This window comes from Tursiops truncatus, chromosome 3, assembly GCF_011762595.2.
Source record: "Tursiops truncatus isolate mTurTru1 chromosome 3, mTurTru1.mat.Y, whole genome shotgun sequence".
Lineage (NCBI taxonomy): Eukaryota > Metazoa > Chordata > Mammalia > Artiodactyla > Delphinidae > Tursiops > Tursiops truncatus.
The window spans coordinates 132,910,048-132,932,158 of NC_047036.1; the positions used below are offsets into that span (position 1 = coordinate 132,910,048).

Below are 22,111 nucleotides of genomic sequence, written 5' to 3' on the forward strand. Positions count from 1 at the left end.
TAATACTCTAGGGCCCCACGTCTTGGATTCTGCACTCGTCACACAACCAGCAACAGTCACATTCTAATTAGAGCGGAGAAGCTTCTAAGCTGGTTCAGGTGACTGACAACTCCAACTACTGTTTTAATTTGCTTATAGGTTTTTCCATTGCTCACCTACAAAGTGGTAATTTTCCAGGGATCGCAAATCATAAATGTGTTCTCTGGCACTTGTAACAACACGCTCTGATCCATTCCTTATGAGGTAAGCTAGGAGCAGCAATGACTGTAAAAATACAAAGCACCAAATGAGATTTAATGAAATAAATTCTGGTAGAGCTCTGGTAAATGGCTAAAAAAAAAAAATTCTAACATTAGCAAATAAATAATCTTTGTGTGCATATGTGTATGTGGGTTCTTTACCTTACATTAGACTTTAAAAGTACCTTTAAAAACTCTTATTATCAATTTAAAGTTCCTCTTATACCAAGCGTACTAAGTAATTATAAACTGTCCACTGGATACACGTGTCAAAAGATTAAAAAAAAAACTTAGATGTTAAATATCTGAATGTATGATATAAATGAACACTAAGCTTTTTAGAAAGCTGGTTCAGTTTTAGTGTTAGAAGCATCAGTTTAAAGAGAACAATTATTTGGTAATTATATGACCTCACAGCATTTTTCCCCAGATAAAATTTAATTTGGGAGGTTTATGATGTGGCTTTTGTTTAAAAAACTTGCTGCTTGCTTTGGAAAATATAGATATTTTCTGCTAAAAAGGTGATTTATGCTGACACGTAAAAAAAAAAAGAATCAAAGGAAAAAAAAAACTCACTGCCAACAAATATGAGAAAAGAATGTTTACGGGATTTCTTTTTGAAGTGATGAAAATTAGACATTAGTAACTACTACACAACTTTGTGAATGCACTAAAAACCAATGAATTATGAATTCTGAACTTAACTTTGTTTGGAACAAACCTCACATAAAGATGATTAGATCTATGAAAATCTAGTTAGGTTGAAGAAACTGAGGGGCAAAAAACCCTCATTCTACCAGGAGTTTATTCATTAAAAAAGTAGTTTACCCAAGAATTATTAAAACAAACAAAAAGCTCTAATTTAAAAAAATTAATTTATAGAAATTTAAACTATTTCATCACCACTACTGTATAAGCTAAAGGAATGACAGTCAATGTTTTCAGAGACAAACAACATCAAAAACATGGGACTAAATAAAGCATTGATTTTCAATACTGAAAGCCAGTATTGCTTTCAAAGTTTCAAATATAAATATAATAACACCATTTTGGAAAGCACAGAAAAACTTTCTGAGCAGCAAGAAAATATCGTGGGGATGGAAGAACAGATTACTATCTTGTTTTAGAATTCTACATTATATGATGAGATCAGTATTAAATGAAAGGAATCTAACAAAAGAGTACATATTTGCAAATTTTAAAAAGTTAGAATTTTAATGCTTTAGAATCTCCTGTTATACTTAAATTTAACACATATTTTTGGTGTACAATACTGTAATAATACTGGCAAATTTTTATGTAGAGATGACAAAGCATATTAGAGGGTGGTTTTCATCTTAATTGCTCATACACTAAACATGCATACTACTATAGATTCATTACTTTCGATATGGACAAATATATGAAGAGTGGTTTATGGTGACTAGAAAACAGAACACAAACAGCAAATCTACTTCTTTTACCTGTTTTAGAATATTCTATTCTAGGATTCAACATCCTTCATAATCACTTATGTATGTACACCTTAAAACTTCAAGCATTTGTCTTCAACATGTCAAATAATAAATACAGACTAAAACCCATACCTTATAAACTCTTCTCCAATTTTTTTTGTTGTCTTTTAACATTCGTGACCAAAGCATGTTCATAAGTTCTGGAAATTGTTCGTACATAAATGTAGCCCTGAAAAAAGAATAATTTTCCTTAAGAGTTTGCAGTGTGTTAATTCTGACAGTAGATGGCAGGCTTGTTCTGTGTTTTCCTAAAGAGCTTTAAAAAATTAATAAGCTTAATTCAAAAAACTTTAGATATGCTTCCTTAAAAATGTCTTTCTTATATTTTATACAATATTGAGCACATTCATAAGTCCCACTAATTAATATCATATTTTACAAGCCCTTCATTCACTGGCGTAATCGTCCAGATGTTCATCAGGAAAAAATTTTCCTAGCTTTATTTTAAGTCATTTTATATGCATTTGTCAAAATTTTAACAAAGTCTGTCTAAACTTCATTGAAAAAGAAAAATTTTGTTTTACTTTTCTGAGCTAATATCTAAGGGGAATGGATCCTCTGTAAAACTTCCCCCACTAATATATGAATGATTATATGCAAAATTTATATCTGGCAGTTAAACAGTTTAAAACTGAAAGCAAATTTCACATTTCTGGGTGAAGATAGCTGCATTCTTTCTGCACTGCTGAGTCAAATTATCACTTACTTGGCAATCTCTCCCATGAGTTGCCCAGAAGGTCCCCAAGGATCGTCATTCGTTGCTTCTCGAACCTTAGACTCTATCTCTGAATAATTCATAACCACATTGGTGCTGCAGAGAAAAAAAATGCATGCACATACGCACAAAGATTAGCATCAAAACTGAGAAACACATGAAAACTTAATAATGACACTACTGGGTGTCCTAATGAGATACCTCTACAGGGTGGGAAAGAAAACATCTTTTGTGCACAAGCTACCCTGAGGACACTATATAACACATTTAAGTTATCTTTAAGAAGATTTCACTATTCCATTAGGCTTCAAGAATACAGATGAGAGATTACATTAGAGCTGGCATAAGTCCAGTAAAAAATGGCTTTAGGTCAAATTAAAAAGGAAATTGAACATGCTACAGTCTATTATAAAGCTAAGTTGTCATTTTGCTGACCAGACCTGGTTTACATGCAGTCTTAGGTTTCCTGTTCACAGAAATTCTTTAATGAGCAAAATTATATAAAAGCTAAATGTTATTTATACTGTATAAAAAAAGCAATGAAAAATCAAAGATAAGTCTAAAGATGTTTAGAACCACTATGAACATTTAACTGTAGTCCTTGTCTTCTTTCACTTACTGTACCACATGTGTTTTCTATGTCACTGTGTACTCACTGTAACCCTCAGTGGTTGTTTCTTTTAAAATTAATTAATTTATATTTTGGCTGTGCTGCACAGCATGTGGGATCTTAGTTCCCCAACCAGGGACCGAACCCGTGCCCCTGCGGTGGTAGAAGCGCAGAGTCTTAACCACTGGACCGCCAGGGAAGTCTCAGCCCTCATTTCTAATGGCTACATAATATTCCATCTGGAGACTGTATGATAATGTATTTAACTTTCACTTAAGACTTCAGCAGTGGTCAAGAACATGGATTCTAGGAGTCAGAAAGATCTGACTCCAATTAACTTACATTGTGATCTTTGGCAAAATTATTTTGTGGGTTGGCCAAAAAATTCGTTCGGGTTTTTCCCATGAGATCTTGCAGAAAAATCTGAACGAACTTTTTGGCCAACCCAATACTTCTCTTAATGTTTCCTCAAATGTAAAATGGGAATAAGGAAGAAAACTACTACTATCTCAAAGGGTAACATATCAAATGATACACAATGGTACAGTGTCTGACATATATAGGAAGTGCTCAATAAAAGTTAGCTATTATTATTAGAGATAATATCACCTATTAGAATTTAAAAATATCAATATTAAGTAATATTTTTATAAGAAAGAACTAACTTTGAAAGGAATACCTTACAATTAAGAGATGAGATGGCAAATGTGTGGTTGTTAAAAAAGAATTTCTCATGCTTATATGGATTGAAGAATTCAAAGACATTCTGAGGAATACATACTGTGGAAATGTGACATATTATAGTAGTACTCATTTGACATGTAACACTCCAATTATTACTGAACAATTGTTATAACAGATGCCTGTAAATATGGTAATTCAAATCTTCCACTTAAAATTGAGTTTCAGAAATAGTGAAAAAATAAGAATTTGGTAACTCTTATTAGTTATATCTACCCCACTTTTGCTGTACGGTTCTTCAGTCATCAAAAAGTTGTTTTAAATAAGGAAGGTTTGATTATAATTGGCACTCGAATCTCTCAAATATAAATTTCATATTTATTACAAATACTTCAATTAATAAACAGTTCAAATTTTAAAGGAACCATTATGCATATATATGACTTGACAAATCACAGAATAAATATGGCTTCTAGATTTACATTCAGAATACTGTTCTATTAAGGTAGAAAAGCGAAATCCTATTACTTTCTTTCTCCTAAAATATCAACTGTTTGATAACAAATACAAATTATTTCCATGGCACTAAAATAAATCCCTGGTCTCCACTGCCTCCTTCAAAATTTAAGACTATTAATGAATGGATTTTTATAAAAACCCCATAATCATTCTATTAAAAATTTTATGTATAAATATAAAGAAATAGTAACTTTTTTTCTAATTTTGTTAACAACTGAATCAAAATAAAATTAAGGCGGGCAATGACACATTTGCAATTTAAGATGCCACAAAATAATGGATTTCAAAATGCTGTTGTTTATCTTACTGGCTGAAGAATGCACGGCTTAGGCAGTTAAAAGTGTAGCTGTGGGAATGAACAATAGCAATTAGAATTATAATTCATCCAAGCATTTCATGACCAAGAATGCACTTGAAATTGTTTGCACTGTTTAATTTGTTGGAGAACAAGATGAAGAGTTAATCTCTAGCTCATGTACATGAAATATTTTTACTAGAGCCTTCATAAATGCTGTAGCTTTCCGAACACTACTTTCCTTGTTCAAGCTACAAAAACCCATGGGTCAAATGAGAAAGGTCCTGTTTCCCTAACCCTTCGCAAGATTCTTAGCTGAAGGCCTATATGTGTTTGAGTGCTGTGTGTTTAAGAGGAAGAGGTGGCAGAGAGCCAATAGCTTAAGAATCTCCCTATTTCCTTGGTTAAGAAACAATGGGAACTATGTAGAAGGACAACTTGCCATTAAACACACAACATAAAATATAAAATGGCAACACCATGGAAAACTATGGCAACAATAGTAACAAAAGGTAACAAAGTTAGAACACCTCCATGAAGAGTATCAGGCTCTATTTTAAAACCATTTTCTAACAATACCGCTGCTTTCCAGAAACTGGAATACTCAAGATGAGATCCGATGGCATAAAGAATTCCAAAACAAAGTATTTTTAAGCTGCACTTAATTCAGAAACAAATATAAACTAAAACAAAACAACACTGTATAGTTTGGCCTTATTCCAGGTCATTTAAAAATAACTGTTTCTAAAAAGGTAGAAATGGCATTTTGATCCTTCCTTTCCCATGTTTTCTACTGCCCTCAATCCACACCCTACCCATAATTCCAGTGCCCTTTTTAAGAAAGGAAAATAACTCCTCCCCTCTCCCCCAAAAAAGAAAAGTTAAAAAAAAAAAGTTATGTCCAGATGTGAAAGGAAAAAACATTCAGCTTAATTCCTAAAACTTCTTATGATTGACACAAATGTTTTAAAATGGATAATTCAGACACTAGAGGGGGATCTCTCATCAGTTTTTTAAAACACACAAAATTCAGACAAAGGTCAAGGATCTGTTCTGCAAACAAAATTAAAGGAAATTACCAGGGAGTGACCAGAGTGAAAAATATAAGAAGCTGCTCATGTTCTGAAGATTTTTACCTTAAAGTAATATTGAACCACTGCTTTTTTTTTTTTTTTTGCGGTACGCAGGCCTCTCACTGTTGTGGCCTCTCCCATTGCAGAGCACAGGCTCCGGACGCGCAGGCTCAGCAGCCATGGCTCACGGGCCCAGCCGCTCCGCGGCATGTGGGATCCTCCCGGACCAGGGCACGAACCCGTGTCCCCTGCATCGATCGGCAGGTGGACTCTCAACCACTGTGCCACCAGGGAAGCCCGAACCACTGCTTTTTTATAAGGATAAAATCCACAATTAAAATCAAACCATAGTGTTTTCACACACTTCACGTGTGCTCCTCACAGCACCCCAGCAACAGGCAGGTAGGACAGGACTAAGAGTCCCCAAAGAGAGTACTTAACTCTGCACTACCCAGCACTACGCACTCAGTTGGATTTTTAATGCTAACTACTAAAAGTTACCATCCTCAAGTCCTGTACACATGCTTCTATGGCTATATGAACACAGCCAATATAATAAGTCAAGGGTTGATTATTCAATTTGTTAATGATTAGTGTTCATTTGGGCCCTCCTCTTTATTCCCCATTTTCTGCTTGTATCACTGGTCACTACTGATAAATATCAAGTTATTTTACTCAGTAACAGTTTGGGTCCAGGTTTTAGAGGCAAAATTGGTTGAAAGTAAAAGCTAAAATGGAGCTTTACCTACAGATGGTCAGTGATTCTTCTAATCTGCATTAAGAATAATCAGTAAAATGACTGACAAGAAAAAACTTGAATAGTCTTATGGTATTTTTTTCCTGCCAAAAGTTCAAGAATATGCTTTGCTAAACAAAACGACAGACCAGGAGAAAAGGTAAAGTACAGGTATAATCCAGTCTTAACTGCTAACAAAGGAATACGAAAATTGAAACAGATTTAGTAAGAAGCCTTTTTCCTAGCCTGCCTTTTAAATTTTACTTCTTTCTAAACAAAATGGAATCAAATGGGTCTGTATTTTTAATATGGTTTCTTTTTGTTTGTTTGGTTTTATTTTTGCGATATTTGGGCCTCTCACTTGTTGTGGCCTCTCCCGTTGGGGAGCACAGGCTCCGGACGCGCAGGCTCAACGGGCATGGCTCAAGGGCCCAGCCGCTCCACAGCATGTGGGATCTTCCCGGACCGGGGTACGAACCCGTGTCCCCTGCATCGGCAGGCGGACTCTCAACCACTGCGCCACCAGGGAAGCCCCTTCTTTTTGTTTTAAAGTTATTGTAAAGACTTTATTCATTCCGAGCTCAGGAAAAAATATTCAGCAGTATTTTCTATTAGATGGTTAAACTTGTGTTTTTTCATACGACCATCCACACTTACAAACACAGGAGAGTCAGAAAAACAGAGGCAGCAAGAGACAGAGACAAATACAGCATTCAAAGTAATGGCTTTAAATAATGTATTTTTTTTTCTTCAAACTGTGTTTTCTTTTTTTCTATATTTTCCAAAATTTCCCCTATGAACATTATATTGTAACCAAGGGAAAAGTATTAAAATGCCATTAAGAATACAAATCGAGTACTATAGCAACACTTTAACTATTTATAGGCAAATAAGCATCATGGTAGACCAAATTAGTATTATTTGTACTTCCAATGTCTTGTTATCAGGCTAGTAAGTGTAGCAAACTAGTAACTAAAATATATGTATACAAACTAAAATATGTATACCAAATGCTATGTGTGTAAAACCACAGGGACAACTTAGGTACATAATATTGAAATTAATGTGATTAAAAAAAAAAACTGTATTAGGGAAGAATAATTCCCAACATTAAAATCTATATTTAAAAGTGACCTCTTGATCTTAATGCCACAGATTTCAGAAGATACTTTTACGATATAGGTAAAACTATTACGCTCCCTCTAAAAATATCCATCTTTAAGAAGCTTTTTAAAAACAATAAAACACCCTTAAAATGAACAGTGAAAAAGACAGTTTTCTCAGGTAACAAATTACTTATGCCAGAAAAATCTGTTCCTTTTTAAAAATGTTTCTAACCAAAAGAGCAGAGAAACAGTTTTAAGAATACTTGCTCTAAAAGCTAGATAATGGACCATGTGACATTCATTTTTCATCAGGGGATGATGGTCTTCACCACATTACCCTTATCTGCAAGGTGAACATTTACAGGTTCAATACTCATACTGCTACCCATCCAAAAAAAAAAGCTTTTTCTTGATCTGAAAATGAAACACAAAGCAATGAATTATGTCTTAACACAAGCAATGGTTCAGTAGAAGAATTAATGTTGCTAAAGCAGATGTTATCATATTTGATTATACAGTAACATAGTTATATAGCTACAGTGCTAAAGCAAGGAAAAAACTACAGTACTCCATCCATATCATAAAAAGAAAACTAATGAAATATTGATAAGTACAGAAGAAACAAATAACAAATCTGATGCTTGCCACTTTCTCTCTAGTGCTACCACGCTGCCATTACTAGCAAAAGCCCCCCTACCAAAAAATAAATAATTTAAAAATTTGAGTGAGGAGAGAGGGAAAAATATTTAATAGCATCTCCTTAGTAGAGAACTTTAAATAAACTTACACTCAGGATCACATGACTAGTAAATAGCAATAGATGTCCGAATTTTGTTAGGCTTTCTAATTCTAATTAAATGTAGCCCATTTTCTATTATGCCATAATGCTCTAAAATCAGAGAATTAGTAGTATCATCTGAGCTAAAAGTCTACTAATTAATATATAAGATGACATCACAAATTGTGCTACTAAAAGAACTAAATGCTGAATTAATGTTTAAAAAGATATATTCTCGGTCATGGAAATTACATTTTCTTTGGTTTTAGTAAAATTAAAAACAAACTATCCAGTTGAAAAGAAGGAAATCAATGTACCCCCTCTTAAACATACATATTCTTAAAAGCAAGGTAAAGAAAACAGTTTAAATAGGAAAGAACTGAAATTGAAGACATCTAAAACCTGAGGCTCTCAACCATTCTTCTGCAGTAACAAGATTTCAGAAAAGAATAACCTGCTTACTTAAAAGAAAATACCCTATTTCAATCCACTTATAGGTATGTAGTATGCTCATGTGCATATTATTTATGACTTCACCTATTTACACGGAGGGCTGTGCTGGATTATGTACCTTCTGTTTTCTTCTTCACTTTTCAAGAGGGAACATTAAAATGCTAAATGCTACAATATTTAATTGCTACTTCTAAAAATAATCAACAAGAATATGCACTGAAATACTACACCTCTTCCTTTAGCTATCACAGTAAAAAAATAAATAAATAAACCCAAATAAATATTAAAGAGCAATCTGCTGCCAGGTTTTATTGAGGGAGGAAGGGGGTCCCATAGTCCTTTTTAAAGCTTCTAACTTTTAAAATATGACATTAAAACCACAGAAAATGTATTAATGTTCAAAACACCATTTTAATTGTTCCCTCCCCACATATTATTATGAAAAGTACTCCTAACTGACATAACTATTTTTGAAATTCTAATTGTTTTAAGTTGTAAGAAAATTAAGGACTTTATACTCTTTTCTTAATCAAAAGCTATTCTCACATCAATTCTACTACCAAATTCTTTGATCCATTCTGAGTGATGCTGGCCTTCAATTTCAATAAATAGTTCAGACCAGTATTATCATGGGGTGGAGAAATGAACTATAGAATTTTAATCACCTGTGATGTTTTACTATTACTGAACACTGTTGATAGATATGGCTCAATATTCTCGTAATCTTAACTCAAAATTTTACACTGCATTTGTACTACTTACAGATAAAGTGGAAAGATAAATTGTACAAAACTGTTTTCTATAAAAGTATTTTTCATTCCGGGGGGCGGCAAGGCAAACAGAGAGCAAAATAAACACTAAACACTACTCTGCAGGTAGAAGGAACTATAATAAACCCCTAGCATTCTTGAAAGATGAGCTGAAGACCTTTGTGTATCTTTAAAATTGTGAAAATAAAAATGTTAATGTAGACTCCTGACAATCTCCCAGATTCAATAAAAAATTAAAGTATCCTGTGCATATTATACTTCCTTAACACAGGGTAACCAATATTTAGATTCACTAAATTTTATTTCTTAGGTGAGAAACTTTTGCATGGCAGAACACTTTCCATACATTTCTTTTACTGATTCCATATGGATTTGATTGTGTCATCAGTCCAAGGTACTACCAAACCCTTAAATGTGTTCCTCTTTAAATACGCGTAAAACTTGTTTTCTGCCTGTGAATCATCATTTTCTTAGGCTCTGCCACATTCAATACCAGTACCAGAGGTTGGCTTTCTTTTGAGTCGTTTTTCACACACAAAAAGTTAAGGTGTTACCACAGCCCCAGAACTGGAGCACAACAGGGCTGAGCTGCAAGGTGGATGCCAGTGACTGGCTTATTAGCTAAGTGACTAATTCCCATACTGCAAGTCAGATTTGGATCATGACAAAATTATACATTATTTTCTGTTAACAAATCTTCTAAGATCTGTTATAAAAAGTCAAAACTCTGAACAGAAAAATCTATCAAGACTCTACTGTAATTTAGAAAGGAGAACGGTTACACAGTAGGAAATGTAATGTAAAAAAATTTTATCTAAGAACTTTTATCAGTAACTGACACCGGTTTATAACGTACTTTCTCTTCCCGTCTCTAAAAACAGCCATTACAGATTATCAGTATTCTAAATGATATCTTTATCTAAAGATTTCAAGCTTAAAAACCAGCATTCCAAATCTACACAATTTCACAATGTGCATTAAAAAAATACTTGGGCCCTTGCTTATGTAACAGTTTACCAAACATTCCATGAAAATTTCCAGTATTGATTCCGTATCAGTTTGCACAAGCCAAAATTAACCAGACCCACATCTAAAATTTCTGAGATTCCTAACTGACTTGTTCATCATTTAAGTATAAAGTAGTCCTAACATGTAACTAGCAGACATAATAAATCTTATGAATTTTTCCCCCCAAAAACCCCCCCAGAAAAATCATTATTTTATGGTTTATGTAGAATTCAAGGTAAGGGTACATAAGATGAATAATCATTAAAGAAGTCAATACTCCAAATTTAATTTCAAATGGCAAACTTTGTACCAGACTAGAATGTATACATAAATTGATCACTGGAAAGATAATTTACAGAAGCAGTAACTAAAATGCCTCATTTTATATGAAAGATCATTAAATATTTATAGTCCAACATAAAGTCTTTTGGGAAACACTAGAAACCACATATAATTATTTCAATTTTCAAAAAATACAGGAATTGATCCAAAACAAAAAAATACTTAAATTGGGATAGTAGTTGGATTTCTGCCCCTCCAAGTCTGTCATTTAATTCATTTTTCCAAAAGGTACCAACCCCTTGATCACTATTAAGTGTGACTTAAACTGGCAACTTTTCAAGAAAATAGTTTAGTAATTTATGTAACAGATGTGCAAAGGAAAACTACATGGATGAGATAAGCCAAGAAAAACATCCTGATGTCCACAACTAAATTATGACCTGTGGGAGAAACTATAAAACTATTTCCCTTTCCTTACAACTTCAGTGGTTAGCAATAGCAAATTACATAACCCATTTTATAGCAGCCCTTATTCAGACATTAAAATGAGCCTTGACTCCAGGAACTGTTCCAAAACACAAGGGCCACACTAGAGGAAAACATTGCACATCTATGTATTTTCATGATCTGATTCATCTTTTATGGTTATTTTGTAGAAAAGCAAAGTAATATGTATATTAATTGATCAATAATTTATTAGAAATGAATAGGGCCCATATTTTGTCTCTGATCCCTGGACAAATCAACCACTGATGTGTCTCAGTTTCCTCATCTGAAAGGTAGTTCCTGTGTATTACAGAGATTAAATGAAATGACATGTAAAGCATTTAGCACACATCGTTACTTTTCTGCCAGTATTTATCATTTTTAGTTTGAAGATATTCTTTATATGGCTCCTTAGAGTACACTGGTATTCATACTTATTACTTACCCATCTCATTCACTGCTCTGGGACTTTACAGTCATGGTAACTGGCAGCCTATCTGACCCCGGTGTGCACACTGAAATGAAGATTATTGTAACTATACAACAAGGCAGGATGGCTATTATTTAAAAACGGCCAAAGATCTGGAAATGAGTTTCACTAAGAGACAGGACAAGTATCAATACAAGCCCTAGCACAGAACTGCCATTTTATGCTTAACAGTTTGTATTTTGAAGTTCACTCTCCTTAATCTTGGTACACCACCAACCATGAGCTAGGTTTTTATTTTTACATTAAGCAGCAATTTCTCCTGTAGTGGTAATCTGACATCATCTGATAATGTCTCTAATTTTTTTGGATTCACTAAACTAACTCATAAACATCAGCTACTGAAGCCACACATCCCAAAGCAAATTACACAAAAAACAAAGACTTTTAAGCTATTATAAGAAGAAACATATTTAGCATGAAGTTTATATCTACAATTTGGGGATACTGAAAAAGTTGCAGAATTCTGAGCTTCAAAGTACCAAAAATAAGGCCCTTGTAACTCACTCCATGAGGTGTCTAGCTGAACAAAGGATGTTAGAAAAGCCATGACACCCAGTTTCTCTATCCTGTTTCCTCTGTAACAGCAAAATCATTATACTAGGAAATGTCTGGATGTTCACAGGTCTTGATGGTTTATATGGAAGCCCTTCTAATGTCTCTCTAGCATAAGCGCTGCTAACATGACCTGGGCAGCAGACGATAGGCTTAGAAAAAAGCTGTCCCAACATAGGCTTGTCCCACAATGCTAAGGAGTTATTATTTTCCAGAGAGGCACTCTGGCAGCAGTAAGGTTTGGGAAGGCTGGAAAAAGGGAAGACTTTTTGAGTGGCTCAGGGAAGCAGAATGAAAAGCTGCTCCCAAGATGTTGCAGAAATGGTGCTTGGAACAATGTAGCAACAGAACAGGCAGAGGCAGCCACCACTAGGAAATTCTTCCTTTCATGGCCATAGGAAAAAAGCTCTCACAACACAAAATTGTATGAACATTAACCACTACCAACTATATAAAAACACATGTGCATGTGGACAAAGCATAAAGGAAAAAAGCCCATAAGAAGTGTTGGGGTGGAGGCACATTTGTTTAAAATTTCACTTACACAATGAAAAAACATGATCTTTTTTTAAAGAAAAGAAAAACAGTACTTGTATATAAAACTTCTTTTCACTTGCTAGGTAAGTGTCCACTGGCTGGAGGAGGATCAGCTTGCACTCCCCTGCCTCAGCAGCCTGTGTGTTATAGCAGTGCTCTGTCTGCACAGATAAAAAGCTTTCTAAGAAAACAGCTATGGATGGAGGGCCAGAAGGTAAAGGTATCAGGTTGCTCTCTGCCCCCTGGCTCCTGCAGAACACTGCTGCCTCAACAGGAGACATACCCAAGGAATGAATGCCAGTCCCAACCCAAAACCATTTTCTTATTTCCAGCTGACTTTTTTTTATCACATAACTCTGTAACTGTTAAGATTTTCATTTTTTATTTTCTTTTGAAACAGTACTCTAGTGTTTTGTGAAAAATACTCTGGGAGACATTAATAGGTGTGTGAGAAATGTGTTACATGGTAAGGTTTAGGAAATGTTATGTAAAACAAAGGCAACTTTATTACTGCAACACTTGTTGGAGGCTTTACTATTCTCAAGTGTATTATGAATCTCCAACAGGGACTATATTAAACATTTCTAAAACTTTGGGGACAAGACACCTTTTCCCTTGGGACATTTTGAAAGTGTCCCAAGAAACCCACTTTGATGTATTTTTTTTAAAAGGCCCTTTTTTCCAAACTTCCAAAAATATTGTCAGTTGATACCTTTTACCTTACCATTATTTTTAGTATCTGTTATTTCTCATTTTTAACCTAATGAAAACTTTTATGTTTTTAAACTCTTATCTGTTGACTGGCTTTCAGCCTTTTACCTTGCTTTATTTCTTATTTTTATCACACTTAAAAAAAACTCCTGATTGAACTTTATTGTTGATCTAAGTTATACATATACTTTTTCTTTTTTTTAATTTGGCTGTGCCATGCAACTTGCAGGATCTTAGTTACCTGACCAGGGATCGAACCCAGGCCCTGGCAGTGAAAGCACTGAGTCCTAATCACTGCACCGCCAGGGAATTCCCTCAATATTATTTTAAGACTCATCTGTTTTACTCTTTTTGTAAAGTCCTTTCTGCATTGGGTTTTAAAAAACTTTAAAACTTTATTCCAACCCCTTCAAAGTTCTCACTTTATTTCAGCTTCAAGTTTTAATTTCTTAATCCTCATTTAATAACCATATGTTAAACATCTTTATTTCCTATATATTTTACTTATTTTATGATATTTTATAATGCACAGCTGAACAAGAAGAACCACAGCAAAGAGCTCAGGAAAAGCGATGGATGGCCTCTCCCCATGGCCCCTTACTCTCACACTGGTAGCTGCTTTTCTAGGTTCCCTCATGCAGAGCTAACATTTTTCACAAGGATCAATTAAATACATATATGAGATACCCCAAAAGAAAGTCCCAAGAGCGGGAAAAAAATGATTATTCTTACAAATTAGTGCTGCTTTTTAACAATAAAATGTTAGTTCCTATGTATTTGAGAGGTAGCAACATGAAGGTAGCTTCACTGTTTTGCATCCTGATATATAATCTCAGGGCACATCATAAAGCTGGGCAGGCTGGGTGCAGTTGTTGGGATGTCTGGAGTCATCTTCAGGAGTCTTTTCCCTCAATGTCTACTTCCCATTAATTTCCAAAACCTGTTCAATCTGCATTAAAAATACAGGCACTACCTCTAGCCTAGACTCCTACAAAAGCATTTAACAATCTCTCCATTTCAGGTGTATTCTCCTTTTATTCATCCTCCAAAGCACAATCAGATTCATCTTCCTAATATTTAGTGTTGGTCATGTTAGTCTACCACAAACTCATTACCACCTTCCCCTTGAAACATCTTCCTCCTCCTGTACAGTGAACAGTACCATCCTGGGTTATGGCTTGAACATCACTATTGATTACTTCTCTCCCGCCTTCTAGCTAGCATCCAATCCATTCCCAGGTCTTTTCAACCCCATTTTCTAAGTATCTCTCAAATATGTCCATCCACTTCTAGCTACACACACTGCCACTACCTTGGTCCAGGGTGACCACCATTTCTCACAGGGATTCCTGCCAACAACCTTGTAACCAGGCTCTCTGCTTCCCCTCTATCTTCCAGCAGGCTAGAAACAAAGTGAACTCTTGCTGAAATACAAATCCTATCTATCTCAGCTCCCATTTTAAATCCAGCAAAGTCTTCTTTATTACCTTCAAGATGAAGTCCACATTCCTTCATATGAGATACCAATTTATTTCTTCAGTCCCATCACTGTTATTTTCTCCAGGTCTCTGCACATGCTATCCCTCTGTTTCTAAATCCTCTGCCCAAACATCCCATCCCCCCCACCTAATCCCACCTTATCATCAGATTTTAGCTTAAATGCTACTTCTTCCAAGAAATCTTCCTTCAACTCTGGGGATCTGCCTATGTGCTCTACACAGCAAAGCACATTATGTGCTTTCTATTACCTTGAACTAAAACTAAAACCAGTGCACTATATAATGGACGTCTTTGTTTACTTGCCTGTCTCCCCTTCTAGACTGAAAACATCCAGAGGACACAAATTTTCTAACTCACTTAAAATCCCCAGTACCAGGAACAGGCTTGGTGACAGCAGATGTTTAATAAATATTTATTGACTAATTAAACAAAAGGATTAAAATCCTTATAGCTTCTTTCCTCTGACTAAACAAAGTCCTTGTTGATCATGCAGGTGATCAGGACCTACATAATCTGAACTCAACCTATCTGTCTAGCCTTTTCTCCCACTACTTCTGTTTCATTTACTTTACAGGATAATCATACTGTATTACTAGTTGGAATTTAAACATGCCCTTTACTTTCTTACCTGAGTAACTGTTCACTCCTGGAATCCCCACCTCTTCTTTCAGTTAAAATCAAGCCTAGTATTAAACAAAGATGCAAAAATGAAGACTTCCTGACTCTTTCCAGCCCATAGTCTCCCTTTCCTATGAAGAAATAAACATTATGAATTATATTCTGCCCGTACAATGGCTATGTATGAATTTATCTTAATTCCCTTAATAAAATATAAGTTTTTAAAAAGCAAGTAGAGTTGATTATTTGAGGACTCTGTATTTGTTAGTTTATATTTGCTCACTGAAATGTATTTTTAACACCAAAATCAATATTCACAGTGCTTTTGTGGTCATTTGTGAAGAGTGTAGCAAAACATTTGAGTCATCTGTCATGCATTCCCAGATGAGGTCAAAAAGTTGATGCTCTGTCGTCTTGTTTGAGTTCTTGTACTGTAAACAAACGTCCTTTCTCTGGTCTATTCAGTATTGCTTTTTCACATCTTTATGATTTTTCTTGATTTCATTGTTTAATATGGCCCCCAAGCTGACTGCTGAAGAGCTGTCTAGTGTTTCTAAAAGTAAGAGGCTTATGATGTGCCTTACAGAGAATATACCTATGTTAAATAAGACATGAAGTATAGTGTACTTGGCCCTGAGTTCAATGTTAATGAATCAACAATATTAGAGAAGGTGACTTTAAACAGAAACACACATAAAAGAAGGTTACTAATTGGTTGATGAAAATGTGACCAGAGGCCTACAAGGAAACTAACCCTGTACTTCCCCTATGAACAAAGGTTCAGTGTTCGCAGTGACTTTTTAAAACATAACTACCTCAAATAATCAGAATTGACTGTACTCCATGTTATGCATTTTTGTTTCCCTCTCAGTGCCTAACAATGAACGCCTCACATAAAACGGGTATTTAATAACTGACCGGTGAATACATAAATGAAATCTATGATCTCCTGGTAACAGAGAGGGGCGGATGGAAGATAAGGAAGCTGAGATTAAGATATGAATAGAGAGGACTAAAATAAACACCCACTGACCAACAAATACACAAAAGAGAATGACATAAGAAATACTACCCTCACAAAATTTCTTTTTTAAAAAGCTGACATAGAATGTTTCAATCTCAGGCTTTTTGGAATCACAGCAAGAAAGACTTGTTAATTTACTATATCCCTTAAAATTAGCTTACTGATCCCTAGCAAAGACTTAAAAAGTTAAGATACCTTGGCAAAGGACTTCTGTGTCCCACAGAAACATGTAAAGAGCTAAATATGAAATTGAAGGCTAAAAAAACCCCCAAAAAAACTTCAAACACTTTAAACTTCCTACTCATGCTCAGTATCAACTATGAATTTGAGAGCATCATGAATTTCACTTCTCTAGATGCTGGAATTCTAATATACAAGCAGCCCTCCCTTTGCATGGCACCTTGTTAACTGAAACTCATACATACTGGACCAGGCCCTCACTTGGCACAATCTATTACCACAGAAGAACTGAGCAAAGCAAAGACTGCATAGCAGTAATTCTTGTGTGTTCCTTCCAAAGTAACACAAATGGCAGAGGTAAATGAGGACATTTTATTGCCTGCTTCACATTCTATTCCATAAGATGGCCATATATATTTGTTTATTGGTTCTTAAACACTTATGTAACTCTACAGGCCAGGCAATGTCTAAGCCCTTTAAAAACAATTCATCTAATTCTCCTAACAACTCTATGAGACAGTATTATTATCCCCATTTTACAGATGAGGAAACTGAGGTACAAAGAGGTTATCTCACTCTAGGCCACACAACCATTAGTGACCTCAGTATTTGAACCTAGATGATCTGACTCCGGAGATAAAGGTCCAGAGCTTACACTCCTAACTGCTATGCTATAATCATGACTTTAACCAGTGCCCCCCTTCTACTCTTGTCCCCACCCTCAATCTATTATTCAACTCAGTACCAAGAGTAAGGTACATAAGTGAGATCATTTCACTCCTTTGCTTATCAAAATTCCTCACTGGCTTTATACACTTAAAATAAATCCAAACTCCATGCAATGGCCTACAAGTCCCTGAGCCTATCACTTCTCTTCCACATGCTCTTACCATATTGTTCTCTAACTTTCTCACCAGCTCCTTCCCCACTCTGGGTCTTTGCTCACTCCATAATGCCCTCTCTCTGGAACACTCCTCCTTTACTCTGTGTGCTCTAAATTCTTTAAGTCTTAATGTAGATACCATATTCTCAGGTCTCATCTCACCACCCTAATTAAAACAGCCCCATTCATCATTCTCTACTTCAGCCCCTTTTCTTCATAACACTCAAAAAATACGTAACTATTTTGCTTACTTCTTTTGATCTCTCCCCACCAAAACTTGCTTACAACTATACTTCAAGTATCTGAAAGAGTTCCAGATGATCAGTAAATATTCATTAAGTGAATACGCCAGGTTGTCCTGTGGCTTCCTGCAATCCTTAGTACAACACCTCATTCTCTTTGTTGTATGGGTATCTGACATGAGAAGCATACCTATAATTTGAGTTTTCTCTATCAGAGATTATCTAAGCATTAAGAATATAGCTCATTCATTAAAAGATGATCATCACCATTTATTCTAAAAAACTCATCTGAAAAATATTATCAGTCTAAAGGGAATGTTAATTATGTAGTTATTATTTTCAAATTATTCCTTATAAATCTCAACATGACCAAAGGGATATTACCTACGTTAAATTCAAACACCAGTGTTGTATCTCCAGCAAATTTCTCAAGCTCTTCTAACTCTTAATGTTCAAATTACTTTTATTTAATTATTTAAAATTGTGTAATTTTGCTGCGTTTTAACATTTATGCATATATAGTTATTTTTTTAATTGTTCAGAAAATGAGACTCTCAACATATGGCCAGTTTTTTCCAATTTAGGTCAAAAGTATTTCATATTCCAAATGAGTTATCTATTTGGTTTGGGGGTAAAGTAGGCATAAGTCTACACTTAAGCTATACATCCTAAGATTATCTACAGGAAATTAATCTTCAATACTTATTTCTACAAATATCACAAACGTTAAGTATTTTACATTTGCTAGCTAAATAAAGCACCAACATCCAGCATTCTAATTAGAACAGTACTGCCATAATTAAGTGAGACTTAAATTACTCAGTAATCAGCTGCTAGTATAAACAATTCAAAAGCCAAACAGGAGATATAATAAAAAGTATGTGAAGTACAGGTAGATGGTTGTAACATGAAATGCCATTAGGAAAAGTGTACTCTGTGACAGCATTTTATTGACATAATCAGATTATCTACAATGTATATACTTGTATAGCAAGTGCTTTGATTTTTGTCTTTTCATACTTAATTGATTCACTGAAAGCAAATTACATTGCTGGATGTGGGAATAGCAGGAGAGAATAGCAATGCAGCATCCTTCACAAATCTTATTCTCTTAAGGTTTAAAAATACGAAAACAAAATGTTAAACTTTAATTATCCAAAAGAAAAATACCACCACCACATTTCCAAAGAGGTCTTTATCCCATGTGCCACCTCTCTGTACTGTAGGTGTTCCTACATGTAAGAAGTTCTAGCAACATCTTAATTATGACAAAAATCTCTCTAATCTACCAAAAAATCTCTTTTTAAAATCTGTCCCACTGCTAAAAAGAACCAAAGCCAGGGGTCCTTGCAGAAATGGCTGACTCCAGGGCTGAAGCAGTGAAAATACAGGACAAGCTTGAAACACCTTGTGCCAGAAAGGGCGAAAAAAAATAAAACGGCATGACGAAAGGATACAGGCCAGCTTCACGGGGCTCTCACTGGCTACATCAGTGACAATTTGAGTCCTGAAATAAGTGGCAGACAGTAATGGATTACAATCCACTGAATAAAATGAAAATCCATGAGAGAGGGATGGAGGAAAGAAAAAAAATAACAGCTCTTGCTTAAAGTAAACTAATAACTCTGAAGAGAAGGGGAGGGATGAGCATCACTATTTTTAACCATTATAGTAAAGACTGGCTCAAGCAATCATCTGTAGATGCTAAATCCAGGGGGGAGTCTGATGAGGAGGGGGTCTCAGAGTATCTCCCCACAGATTGCTTATTACTTGCAATTAGATAAATAGTGACTATATGGTAGAGGAGTCAGACAACACCTTGACTGAGTGACCAAAATTAACATCGCTATTGAGCAACATACAGAAATTGTTTTCCCCCTGAAAAGGACACAGCATCACTTAATGTAATTTTCCAGCTCAGAAAACATAACCCGAGGAAGTATCAGCTAAACTTAAATTGAGGAATATTTTATAAAATAACTGGTCTATAACCTTCAAAAGTGCCAGTGTCATTTTTGTTAGGAAAGAAAGGTTAAGGAACTCTTCATTAAAGGAGAGTAAAGAGTCATGACAATTAAATACATGATCCCGGATAGAATCCTGTACTGGAGTGGGATAACTGGCAATATTGGAATATGGGCTACAGGGAGATAAAATTATTGTTTCAACGTTAAATCTTCTGAATCTGCTAACTATATCATAGCCATATGGAGAATAAACCTTGTTCTTAGAAAATACACACTTGAGGCAAAGGGGTCATGTAACCTACTTTCAAATGGATCAGATGAGTGAGTGAGTGAGTGAGTGAGTGAGTGAGAGAGAAAGAAAGAGAGAGAGAGAGAGAGAGAGAGAGAGAGAGAGAGAGAGCGTGCGCACGCAGAGAAATAGAGAGTAGAAGAGGTGGGAAATGACAAGTAATTATGGCAAAATCTTAAAAATTGGTGAATATGGATAAAGGGTATACAGGTATTCTCTTTACTATTCTTAAAACTTTGATTTCAAAATAAAAAGTTATTTAAAAATCTGCCTCACTGCACAACACTGTGAATGTGCTAAATGCTACTGGATTCAACACTTTAAAATGGTTAATTTCATGCTATGTGAATCTTAACAGCAATAAAAAACATTTTTTTCCCTAAAACTACCCCTCTAAGTAACACAAATAACTTGGAACAAAGTCAAACTTCATGAAAGGATTGATTGGTTTATTTCTTTTTCATTTCAAGCTGTCATTTTCTTGATTCTATAATTTGGAGAACATTTATTTCAGTGTCAAATTAGGCAGTAACTAGCTTTTTCAAGTGCAATCATTCCTCCATTAAAGCATCGAAGAGTTTTGATACAGTGAACACTATACATTATGCTTTTAGATATAGAATGCATCAGTTTTAACGTAAAGGAGGTTTATCACAGTTAAAATGCATTATGAAATTTAGGCTCACCTGACTTTTTATAATTAGTATCATTCTATTTTATAATTAAATTATAGTAAAAAAGAACAATTAGTAGCATAGCATATGCAAATCATTCTTTTGGTACACCAGCTACCACACCCCCCCCCCAAACCACGTTAACATGTCAAGCAATGTTAAGTACTTACATGAGTAAAAAATCCTCAAGGTTAAACATTTCACACAACTTATAAATAGGCCAATCACACCCTCAAGGACTCTCTTAGGATTATTCTAGTTACAAAGTTCTCATGAAAAACAGTAATCTATTACCATTTTTTTTAATAACAATAGTTAATAAAAGCTAGCTAAATGTTATATTTAGATACAACAGTAATGTTCTATTTATGACTCTAAATAACTAGGACACCCATTCCCACTTGCTAGAAAAACTTTTAGTTAAATATTTAGCATAACGTATTTATTTGAAAATTGTTCTGGAAATACCAGTCATTTCAAATTCAACTGTATATCTTATGACACACGTTAACAATTCAAGCACAAGTTCCTCAAATGCAACTTCTAATAAATTTTGAAAGTGTAAGCTCCTGAGGTCCATATTTTTTTTAAAGTATGGGAATATTATTCCTATTCAACAACCAGAAACAGTCCTTCTCTACTTTAAGCAGCTTCAGACTTGCATTGTTTTGTGTGTAAGTTTAATTGCGAAACAATCTTTCCTATTGCTGACAGTTGCTTAAGGTCACTTGCTCAGGTTACTTAGTAAATCAATTTTTTTTTTCCAAAAAAGAAAGGACAGTGTGATGTTTTTCTTATCAAGAGATGTCATATGTTAAACTGGTTTCAGAAGCAAATCAAATAACCCAGTGTATTAAAAAAAGAGTATAGCATAAGAATTGTTAGCATTATAAATCCCAATTCTAGTTTTTACAGGTATAATAAAAGAGTAGCTACTAAAATAACAGTAAAAATTTTACTGTTAAAGGGGTTTAAAGTTTATTAAAATTATTTGCCAACTTTTAAATTCCTACTCTTTAGAACTAATCTAAGGAATGACAGTTTTTGTTCACCTATATCTTTTAATTTTAGGTTACACCTTTTTAAAGCTATCTCATAATGACCAAACAAAACAAAAGAACAAGAATTTACTGAGAACACAATGGTAAACCTTTTCACAATATATTAACTCATTTAATT

General features: G+C 34.6%; 1 protein-coding gene across 5 annotated transcripts in view; it reads right to left on the reverse strand.

The window, feature by feature from the left end:
- Positions 1-22,111, reverse strand: part of CLINT1 (clathrin interactor 1) — a 65,891-nt gene that overhangs the window by 26,857 nt on the left and 16,923 nt on the right. For 3 of the 5 annotated variants that reach the window (XM_019924834.3, XM_019924832.3, XM_019924831.3), the window contains exons 2-4: positions 2,460-2,564; positions 1,826-1,922; positions 156-264 (exon numbers count right to left, since the gene is read on the reverse strand). In XM_019924834.3, the coding sequence (XP_019780393.1) occupies positions 156-264; positions 1,826-1,922; positions 2,460-2,564 (311 nt within the window). Of the gene's footprint in view, positions 1-155; positions 265-1,825; positions 1,923-2,459; positions 2,565-5,709; positions 5,734-15,683; positions 15,739-22,111 lie in introns of those variants that run through there. The other 2 variants (XM_019924833.3, XM_073802757.1) reach the window with 2 other exon arrangements.